The sequence below is a fragment of the Stenella coeruleoalba genome, assembly GCF_951394435.1.
Source record: "Stenella coeruleoalba genome assembly, chromosome: 4".
NCBI classification, from domain to species: Eukaryota; Metazoa; Chordata; class Mammalia; order Artiodactyla; family Delphinidae; genus Stenella; species Stenella coeruleoalba.
Window position 1 is genome coordinate 83135974 of NC_137149.1, and position 12022 is coordinate 83147995.

The window sequence follows — 12022 nt, forward strand, 5'->3', positions numbered from 1 at the left end:
GCTTCTGCTCGATCTTTGCCTCCATTCTTTTTCCAAGGTCCTGGATCATCTTCACTATCATTATTCTGAATTCTTTTTCTGGAAGGTTGCCTATCTCCCCTTCATTTAGTTGTTTTTCTGGTGTTTTATCTTGCTCCTTCATCTGGTACATAGCCCTCTGCCTTTTCATCTTGTCTATCTTCTGTGAATATGGTTTTTGTTCCACAGGCTGCAGGATTGTAGTTCTTCTTGCTTCTGCTGTCTGCCCTCTGGTTAGTTTGAACCATTTTTTAAGTTCCTTTCAGTGATTCATTTGTGAGATATTTCTTTTTTTTTAATATAAAATTCAGTATTATTTTATAATTGGTTTGTAACTGGAGTATGATTGCTTTACAATGGTGTGTCAGTTTCTGCTTTATAACAAAGTGAATCAGCTTTACATATACATCTATCCCCATATCCCCTCCCTCTTGCATCTCCCTCCCACCCTCCTTATCCCACCCCTCTACGTGGTCACAAAGCACTGAGCTGATCTCCCTGTGCTCTGCGGCTGCTTCCCACTAGCTACGTATTTTACATTTGATAGTGTATATGTGTCCATGCCATTCTCTTCTCATAGGAAATAATTCATCAAGATTTTTTACTATTTATTCCTTTGTTTGCACTGACAGTATCAATAATATCTCCAACTACATCACCTAAATTTAAAATATATAGAATTTATGGGATACTATCAATACCTTCATACTTGTTCGTTCTTTAGCAGTGGTTAAAAAAAAAAAAGTAAGCCCAGTATGATTCATGATTATCCTTTTACATTTTGTTAAATTTTTAATATTTAAAGATACGAACCTCTAGTCATGCATATTGTCTATTTTCCTATATATGTTTATTAAGAATTAGTTGATTTATAATGTAGTTTTGGAAGAATAGCTGCAGAATGTTTTGGGAATATTTAAAAGTAAATTTTGGAGCAATGAAACATACTACCATTAAAAGGATGTTAATTATGAAAATTAATATTCTTTAGTAAATAATATGTTTCTTTTTGTCAATTATTATATATTTACATCATCCCTGGAAACTTTAAGATAGTATCTGTTGAGAAATATTTTTGTTTTCCCGTATTTTGCTTCCCCCACTCCTGGTTACAAATCCATATTACATAAATATTCTCTAGATACTTGCTACATATTTGAATCATTGATTTAATCATTGAGACTAAAGAGTTTTGTTAGAGACAGATTATAAGAGTTTCTAAGGCCAGGGTGAGAATTTTGGATCTTTCTCACACAGCAAAAAGTATCTGTTAACTTTCTTTATCAGGAGAATGTGATCAAAGTTATAATTTTTGATTTGTAATATGAGTACACAGGAGTTGGGAAACTTAAAACAGTATGGCAGTCAAATAAGCACATGAAACGATGCTGAACATCATTGGCTATTACAGATCTCAAATAAAACCACAATGAGATACGACTACTCCCCTGTCCAAAAGGACAAAATAAAATAGTGACAACACCAAATACTAATAATCATGTGGAGAAACTGATCACTCATACATTGCTGGTAAGAATGTAAAATGGTACAGCCATTCTGGAAAACATTTTGTTGGTTTCTTACAAAATGAAACATGCAATTACCATAAGACCCAGGCAATTGTATTCTTGGATAGTTATCCCAGGGAAATAAAAACTTAGGTTGACACAAAAATATATACCTGAATGTTCATAGCATTTTTATTAATAATAGCAAAAACTGGTATCAGCCCAGATATCTTTCAACAGGGGAATGGTTAAACAAACTATGGTACATACATATCATGGAATACAACTCAACAATGGAAAGAAACAGATTTGATATGCACAACAACTTGGATGAATCTACAGGGAATTATGCTGAGTGAGAAAAAATTCCAAACTTAAAGGTCATGTACTGTATGATTCCATTTACAAACCATTTTTAAAATATCAAGATTTAAAAATGGATGTTTAGATTTTAGTGGTAGCCAGAGATTAGTTATGGAACAGGAGTTGTTAGTGAAGGCAGTAAGTGTAGTTATAAAAGAAACAGAAAATATGAACAGACCAATCACAAGTAATGAAATTGAAACTGTGATTAAAAATCTTCCAACAAACAAAAGTCCAGGACAAGATATCTTCACAGGTGAGTTCTATCAAACATTCAGAGGAGAGCTAACACCCATCTTTCTCAAACTCTTCCTAAAAATTACAGAGGAAAGAATACTCCAAAACTCATTCTATGGGGCCACCATCAGCCTGATACCAAAACCAGACAAAGATACTACGAAAAAAGAAAAATACAGACCAATATCCCTGATGAACATAGATGCAAAAATCCTCAACAAAATACTAGCAAACAGAATCCAGCAACACATTAAAAGGATCATACACCATGATCAAGTGGAGTTTATCCCAGGGATGCAAGGATTTTCAATATGCGCAAATCAATCAATGTGATACACCATATTAACAAATTGAAGAATAAAAAACATATGATCATCTCAATAGATGCAGAAAAAGCTTTTGACAAAATTCAACACCGATGTATGATAAAAACTCCCCAGAAAGTGGGCACAGAGGGAACTACCTCAACGTAATAAAGGCCATATATGACAAACCCACAGCCAACATCGTTATCAATGGTGAAAAACTGAAAGCATTTCCTCTAAGATCAGGAACAAGACAAGGATGTCCACTCTCGCCACTCTTATTCAACATAGTTTTGAAAGTCCTAGCCATGGAAATCAGAGAAGAGAAAGAAATAAAGAGAATCCAAATTTGAAAAGAAGAAGTATAATAGTCACTGTTTGCAGATGACATGATACTGTACATAGAGAATCTTAAAGATGCCACCAGAAAATTACTAGAGCTAGTGAATGAATTTGGTAAGTTTGCAGGATACAAAATTAATGCAGAGAAATCTCTTGCATACCTATACACTAACAATACAAGATCAGAAAGAGAAATTAAGGAAACAATCCCATTCACCATTTCAACAAAAAGAATAAAAGATCTAGGAATAAACCTACCTAAGGAGGTAAAAGACTCAGAAAACTATAAGACACTGATGAAATAAATTAAAGATGACACAAACAGATGGAGAGATATACCATGTTCCTGGATTGGAAGAATCAATATTGTGAAAATGACTATACTACCCAAAGCTATACTACTATCTACAGATTCAATGTAATTCCTCTCCAATTACCAATGGTATTTTTTACAGAACTAGAACAAAAAATCTTAAAATTTGTATGGAGACATAAAAGACCCTGAATAGCCAAAGCAATCTTGAGAAAGAAAAACAGAGCTAGAGGAATCAGGCTCCTTGACTTCAGACTGTACTACAAAGCTGCAGTAATCAAGACAATATGGTTGTGGTACAAAAACAGATATATAGATCAATGGAACAGGATAGAAAGCCCAGAGGTAAAGCCATGCACTTATGGTCAATTAATCTATGACAAAAGAGGCAAGGATATACAATAGAGAAAAGACAGCCTCTTCAATAAGTGGTGCTGGGTAAACTGGACAGCCACATGTAAAAGAATGGAATTACAACACTCCCTAACACCATACACAAAAATAAACTCAAAATGGATTAAAGACCTAAATGTAAGACCAGACACTCTAAAACTCTTAGAGGAAAATATAGGCAGAACACTCTTTGATATAAATCACAGCAAGATCTTTTTTGACCCACCTTCTAGAGTAATGGAAATAAAAATAAACAAATGGGACCTAATGAAACTTAAAAGCTTTTGCACAGCAAAGGAAACTATAAACAAGACAAAAAGACAGCCCTCAGAATGGGAGAAAATATATGCCAATGAATCAATGGACAAAGGATTAATCTCCAAAATATATAAACAGCTCATGCAGCTCAATATTAAAAAAAACAAACAACCCAATCCAAAAATGGACAGAAGACCTAAATAGACATCTCTCCAAAGAAGACATACAGATGGCCAAGAAGCATATGGAAAGCTGCTCAACATCACTAATTATTAGAGAAATGCAAATCAAAACTACAGTGGGTATCACCTCACATTCATTAGAATGGGCTTTATTGGAAAATCTACAAACAACAAATGCTGGAGAGGGTGTGCAGAAAAGGAAACCCTCTTGCATTGTTGGTGAGAATGTAAATTGGTACAGCCACTATGGAGAACATTATGGAGGTTACTTAAACAACTAAAAATAGAATTACCATATGACCCAGCAATCCCACTACTGGGCATGTACCCAGAGAAAACCATAATTCAAAAAGACGCATGCCCCTCAATGTTCTTTGCAGGACTATTTATAATAGCCAAGTAATGGAAGCAACCTAAATGCCCATTGACAGATGAATGGATAAAGAAGATGTGGTACATATATACAATGGGTATTACTCTGCCATAAAAAGGAATGAAATTGGGTCATGTGTAGAGATTTGGGTGGATCTAGAGACTGTCATACAGAGTGAAGTTATTCAGAAAGAGAAAAACAAATGTCGTATATTAACACATATAGGTGGAGTGTAGAAAAATGATACAGATGAACCGGTTTGCAAGGCAGAAATAGCGACACAGATGTAGAAAACAAACGTATGGACACCAAGCGGGTGGACATGGGGGGCGGGGGTGGTGGTGGTCAGATGAATTGGGAGACTGGGATTGACATGTATACACTAATATGTATAAAATAGATAACTAGTAAGAACCTCCTGTATAAGAAATACATAAAATAAAATTCAAAAATAAAATAAAATAAAATAAAAAATAAAATAAATGGTTATCCCTTGGGGGAAAAAAAAGGGGGCAACAAGAGAGATCCTTGTGAGGTTGATACTATTCGATATCTTGACTGTGATGGTAAATACACGAACGCTCACAAGTGACCAGATTGTACAGAACTTAATTCATACCTGTTTATACACATACACACAAAGGAGTATGAGGAAATGTAAGACTGGTGGATTGCATCAATGCCAATATCCTGCTTTTGTTGTTATACTATAGTTTTGCACAATGTTACCATTGGGGATACTGAGCAAAGTGTGCAAGAGCTCTCTGTGTATTGTTGCATGTGAATCTACAATTATCTTGGTAAAATTTTCATTTAAAAAACAGAATAGCATTATTCTAGCCATTGGGCTATACAGATTTTTGAATCAAATAGGTAAGAATTAGATGAGAGAAAGTATATTGAGGAAAAAAAATCATAAAAGAAACACAAATATGTTCAGTAAATCTTGGGCAAGTAGAGACTAAGAAAGATTCAGTGATGTTTCCATATTTTCAAGACAATTTATATTAAGAAAAAAAAAACTAAGAAAAAGAGCTAGCTAGGTTGGCTGGATGGTTTCATTCATGCTAGGTGTATTTGTTGGCATGTTTTTATCATCGCCGTTGGGATGATAAAGTGGGTTACAGTCAGTTATAAAACATAAACTAAAACCTGACAGAAAAAAAGCTGGAGATTTTCCACCCAAATCCTCATGGTAAATAGTTTTTCTAAAATGAATATTTTGCATTCTTGTTTTTATTATTTGCATTTGGTTTTAGGGCTATATTTTTAACATAGAAGATAATCTAGAAGAAAAAGGAAAGCTCTTCATAACAATTTTGTAACTGAAGTATAATATAAATTAATAAGTTTAAAAAATTAAGCAAATCAAGAACATATGTCAATATATCATATCATGCAATTATGAACTGAATAATCAATTGGAAAATTCTTTGTAAAGTTTAAGTTCAAAGTAATGACTTTCAGATAATTTTTTGTCCTAATATACCTGAATGATAAGGTAGACTTTCCTTAACAATGGTGACTCATTAAAGCCAGGTTAACTGTCACCCACCAAATGAAAATTGCCAATAGCTTTGACAGCAAAAATGTAAATATGTTTAAGATACCATAACTCTTGACTCTAGTATTTGCAGATTGTGTTTTGGAAATAATATATGTATGTGAAAAATTAAATTATAGTATTAAGTAAATAATTGCTCAATAATATAATTGAAGTGATTTCACAAAATACTGCACAAATAGTTGTCAAATGAATGGTATATAACACAAAATGAAGTGTTATTTTAATAATAATTGTATATCTTCTTTAATTCCCTATTAGAGTATAATCCTGGAGAAGGGAGGGATTATGCCTTAAAGTTATTTGAGTCACTCACAGTACCTAGCATGAAAAATCTTTTGATTTGTAGGGAGTTAATGACAAATTTAAAAATAATGAACAAAACTATTATCCTAAAATGGTTCTTGACATAAACATTCTAATCTTCAGAAGATTATTCTCTCTTATTCTTAGGAGAGAAGTTTCCACGTGTTACTCATGTATACTTCTCCAGAGTCTAGCAAAGCCAAGCACATAACAGGGGCTCAACACATTCTTCCTGAATTGTATCCAGAAGATTTCTACATGAAGATCAAAGGGGGTTGGTATGTAACAGATACTTGGTACAAAGAAAAATTCATTCTTAAATTGTTTGCAAATACATGTACACATAAGCAAGTAAAAATAAAATTCCACACTAAAGTTGAGGCAGTACATCCCTAAAATATTTTCATTACTATTAATAATAACACTAAAATCTGATTTTGTAATAAAAATATTTGTGTGATATTTCTTTCCATCTAGAAGTTATGTAGGAAAATATTTAAAAGAAAGTTTCAGGTGAGACTTTGTAAAATTATATGGAAAATGACCTCATTATTTCTCTCAATGATCAGATTGATGGGTATTGGCATACCTGGAAACTACTATTTAAAAAAAAAAGTAAGGGAAAGAGCATCAAATAGTCTGAAGAAAAACTAGCTGCTGAACATGCCAACATCCTAAAACTAAGTATAATTTTGTAATCTTTTAAAGTGAGATTTTTCATTTGTAAAATTATCCAAGCACTCGAGCATATTGTGAGATATTATTTACTCTATGGCTTTGTTTCCAGAGTTGGTAAAGCACATAAGCATAAATAGAAACAAGCCCTATTAGGATGGCCAGCTTATATAATACATATTTCATTATAAATCCAGATCAGGGTCCAAGGTATGACAGTGAATAATCCATTGCCAATATTATGGAAATTTTATGACTAATTACATTAATTCATATGAAACTTATTTTAAAAAGCTTTTCTAAATAGCATTAAATATTTAAATTTCAATATGTCAATTAAACTTCAGACATGGGACTTTCCTTGCATGGAAAGAAAATAATTTATCATTTTTCACCATGGCACCCTAATCTGTATAAAATCAAGTGAAGTCATACTTAGAAAGCTATTTTTAAAGTAATAAAAATTATCTTTTAGATAATTCAGTTAAACATGCTTTAAACAGAAATATATCTTCATTTTCTAAAGAGCTGTATTATATAGGTTTATGAACATTTTAATTTAATAGCTCTCCTAATCATTACAAAGTAAATCTGATAATTAAGGTCTTGTTTTGTTGGTTTTCAAAGGGAGGAAACATGCATTTTATTTTCTTCATTTAAAAATAAGTAATTCTTACAAAACTTGACTTTAAAAAAGTATATATATGTATTGTATATGTACAAACAAACACATTTACACATACTTGACATTTCATACTACTTCTCTGTGTTATTTTCTTCATAACAAGACATTAATAGTGTCAGTTCTTTCATCTATAAATAAGGCAAGTTATTGCTTTCTCCTAATCCTGCTTTAAATGTGTGCTTTAGTACAAGTAAGTAATCTAAATATATTGTTTGACATTAAAGAAGAAAAAGTTTCATGCTATTTTTTACTATTTTATGAAAAGAAAGGTACAAGAAGGGTTTTCCAGAAATATTTCCGGACCCTCCACTCAGAGATGTTGCCAGAGGTTTTGATTTTTTTCAAAACAATCAGACTGGTTCCTTAGAGTACCATTTTCTTGCCAAACTCAATACTAATGAAAGTTCCCTGTGGAATTTTCATAAAAAGACTAAGCCTAGTAGCATTGTTCAATAAAACAAGTAAAAAGTAAATGGCAATAATTCAATAAAGTATGGCAACAGTGGAAAGAAAGTCTTTAAAAGCAAGGTTTAAACAGTTCTTAAGGATCTGATATTTCATCTCCCTGTAGACTAAATGCTATGAGGATTGGGGACCGATGTGTTAACCTGCTAACCTCCCATAATAGCATGACAGATGCTTCCTACCTGAAGGAGTAATGCCTGGGAGAGAGAGAAGAAGATGGAGACTGACAGAATGCCCAGGGAGAGTATTGATCAAATGACTCTTTTCTGGTAACCATTACAGAGATATGAGTTGACAGTAATTAAAATGACTTACACACTGGGATGGTTTCAAACTCAAATCTTCGACTGAAGACACCATAGCCTGCTGCTGTGCGTGCGCGAATTTGGAAGACATATACTGAAGCTGGTTTCAAGCCCTCTGCAGTTATAGTTGTCTCTTTAGATTTGATAATTGTATAGCTGGTTTCTTGGTCCTTGGATTACACATGTATATGCAATAAAAAAAAGTCAAAAAATGAATTATTAATGACAGCAAAACACAGAATCAAAGATAAGAAAAAAACAGAAAATAACAGATTTGCTATTAGTACAAATATGACATTTTACAAACAAAATCCTACGCACCCTAGTTGTGTTAGTTATATAGAACCTTAAAGTATTATCTAGAACTCATAGATGTAAGATATGTTCTCCACCCATCCGCCACACTTGCCTTGGGCAGAAACAGATATGTAAACTTTAAAAATAAAATTTCCAGGAGATACACTATTTTACAGATACACTAATTTAGTATTGCTAATTGTGAGCTTGTTTTTCTCATAAATGATTTATTGGAGTGCAACTAACATGCTGCTTGTTTATAGAGGAAGGTGACAATGTCTGATATACAGCCAGGTAAGACTTATGCCTTTTATCTTCAGTGAATTTGATTTCTTTTTAAATTTTATTTTATATATATTTTAATTTTTTAACATCTTTATTGGAGTATAATTGCTTTACAATGGTGTGTTAGTTTCTGCTGTACAACAAAGTGAATCAGCTATACATAAACATATATCTCCATATCCCTTCCCTATTGCGTCTCCCTCCCACCGTCCCTATCCCACCCCTCTAGGTGGACACAGAGCACCGAGCTGATCTCCCTGTGCTATGCAGCTGCTTCCCACTAGCTATCTATTTTATATTAGGAAGTGTATATATGTCCATGCCACTCTCTGACTTCGTCCCAGCTTACCGTTCCCCCTCCCCGTGTCCTCAACTCTATTCTCTTCGTCTGTGTCTTTATTCCTGTCTGGCCCCTAGGGTCTTCAAACTTTTTTTTTTTTTTTTAGATTCCATATATTTGTGTTAGCATGAGGTATTTGTTTTTCTCTTTCTGAATTACTTCACTCTGTATGACAGTCTCTAAGTCCAACCACTTCACTACAGATAACTCAGTTTTGTTTCTTGTTATGGCTGAGTAATATTCCATTGTATGTATATGCCATATCTTCTATATCCAGTCATCTGTAGATGGACATTTAGGTTGCTTCCATGTCCTGGCTATTGTAGATAGCCCTGCAATGAACACTGTGGTACATGACTCTTTTTGAATTATGATTTTCCCAGGGTATATGCCCAGTAGTGGGATTGCTGGGTCATATGGTAGTTCTATTTTTAGTTTTTTAAGGAACCTCCATACTGTTCTCCATAGTGGCTGTATTAATTTACCTTCTGACCAACAGTTCAAGATGATACCCTTTTCTCCACACCCTCTCCAGCATTTATTCTTTGTAGATTTTTTTGATGATGGCCATTCTGACTGGTGTGAGGTGATACCTCATTGTAGTTTTGATTTACACTTCTATGATGATTAGTGATGTTGAGCATCCTTTCATGTGTTTGTTGGCAATCTGTATATCTTCTTTGGAGAAATGTCTATTTAGATCTTCTTCCCATTTTTGGAGTGGGTTGTTTGGGTTTTTTTTGATATTGTGCTGCTTGTATATTTTGGAGATTAATCCTTTGTCAGTTGCTTCATTTGCAAATATTTCTCCCATTCTGAGGCTGTCTTTTCATCTTGTTTATGGTTTCCTTTGCTGTGCAAAAGCTTTTAAGTTTCAATAGGTCCCATTTGTTTATTTTTGTTTTTATTTCCATTTCTCTAGGAGGTGGGTCAAAAAGGATCTTGCTGTGATTTATGTCATAGAGTGTTCTGCCTATGTTTTCCTCTAAGAATTTTACAGTGTCTCGCCTTACATTTAGGTCTTTAATCCATTTTGAGTTTATTTTGTGTATGGTTTTAGGGAGTGTTCTAATTTCATTCATTTACATGTAGCGTCCAGTTTTCCCAGCACCACTTATTGAAGAGGCTGTCTTTTCTCCATTGTATATTCTTGCCTCCTTTATCAAAGATAAGGTGACCATATGTGTGGGGGTTTATCTCTGGGCTTTCTATCCTGTTCTATTGATGTATATTTCTGTTTTTGTGCCAGTACCATACTGTCTTGTTTACTGTAGCTTTGCAGTATAGTCTGAAGTCTGGGAGCTGGATTCCACCAGCTCTGATTTTCTTCCTCAAGATTGCTTTGGCTATTCGGGATCTTTTGTGTTTCCATACAAATTATGAATTTTTCTGTTCTAGTTCTGTGAAAAATGCCATTGGTAGTTTGCTAGGGATTGCACTGAATCTGTAGATTGCTTTGGGTAGTATAGTCATTTGCACAATGTTGATTCCTCCAGTCCAAGAACGTGTTATATCTCCCCATCTCTTTGTATCATCTTTAATTTCGTTCATCCGTGTCTTATAGTTTTCTGCATATAGGTCTTTTGTGTCCTTAGGTAGGTTTATTCCTAGGTATTTTATTCTTTTTGTTGCAATGGTAAATGAGAGTGTTTCCTTAATTTCTCTTTCAGATTTTTCATCATTAGTGTATAGGTATGAAAGAGATTTCTCTGCATTAATTTTGTATCCTGCTAGTTTATCAAATTCATTGATTGGCTCTACTAGTTTTCTGGTAGCATATTTAGGATTCTCTATGTATAGTATCATGTCATCTGCAGTGACAGTTTTACTTCTTCTTTTCCAATTTGGATTCCCTTTATTTCTTTTTCTTCTCTGATTGCTGTGGCTAAAACATCCATAACTACATTGAATAATAGTTTTGAAAGTGGGCAACCTTGTCTTATTCCTGATCTTAGTGGAAATGGCTTCAGTTTTTCATCACTGAGAACGATGTTGGCTGTGGGTGTGTCATATATGGCCTTTATTATGTTGAGGTAAGTTCCCTCTATGCTTACTTTCTGGAGAGTTTTTATCATAAATGGGTGTTGAATTTGTCAAAAGCTTTTTCTGCATCTATTGAGATGATCATATGGTTTTTCTCTTTCAATTTGTTAATATGGTGTATCACGTTGATTGATTTGCATATATTGAAGAATCCTTGCATTCCTGGGATAAACCCCACTTGATCATGGTGTACGGTCCTTTTAATGTGCTGTTGGATTCTGTTTGCTAGTAGTTTGTTGAGGATTTTTGCATCTATGTTCATCAGTGATATTGGTCTGTAGTTTTCTTTTTTTGTGACATCTTTGTCTGGTTTTGGTATCAGGGTGATGGTGACCTCTTAGAATGAGTTTGGGAGTGTTCCTCCCTCTGCTATATTTCGGAGGAGTTTGAGAAGGATAGGTGTTAGCTCTTCTCTAAGTTTTTGATAGAATTTGCCTCTGAAGCCATCTGGTCCTGGGCTTTTGTTTATTGGAAGATTTTAAATCACAGGTTCAATTTCAGTGCTTGTGATTGGTCTGTTTATATTGTCTATTTCTTCCTGGTTCAGTCTCGGGAGGTTGTGCTTTTCTAAGAATTTGACCATTTCTTCCAGGTTGCCCATTTTATTGTCATATAGTTGCTTGTAGTAATCTCTCATGATCCTTTGTATTTCTGCACTGTCGGTTGTTACTTCTCCTTTTTCATTTCTAATTCTATTGATTTAAGTATTCTCCCTTCTTTTCTTGATCAGTCTGGCTAGTGGTTTATCAATTTTATCTTTTCAAA

The 12022-nt window shown here is 33.8% G+C and overlaps 1 protein-coding gene across 10 annotated transcripts in view; it reads right to left on the minus strand.

Annotated features, from left to right (window-relative positions):
• EPHA5 (EPH receptor A5) overlaps positions 1–12022 on the minus strand; it is a gene marked incomplete at its 3' end in the record, with an annotated part of 325147 nt that overhangs the window by 89143 nt on the left and 223982 nt on the right. For all 10 annotated transcript variants that reach the window (XM_079919474.1, XM_079919472.1, XM_079919473.1 and 7 more), the window contains one exon: positions 8303–8462. In XM_079919474.1, coding sequence (XP_079775600.1) covers positions 8303–8462 — 160 coding nt within the window. The remainder of the gene's footprint in view (positions 1–8302; positions 8463–12022) is intronic.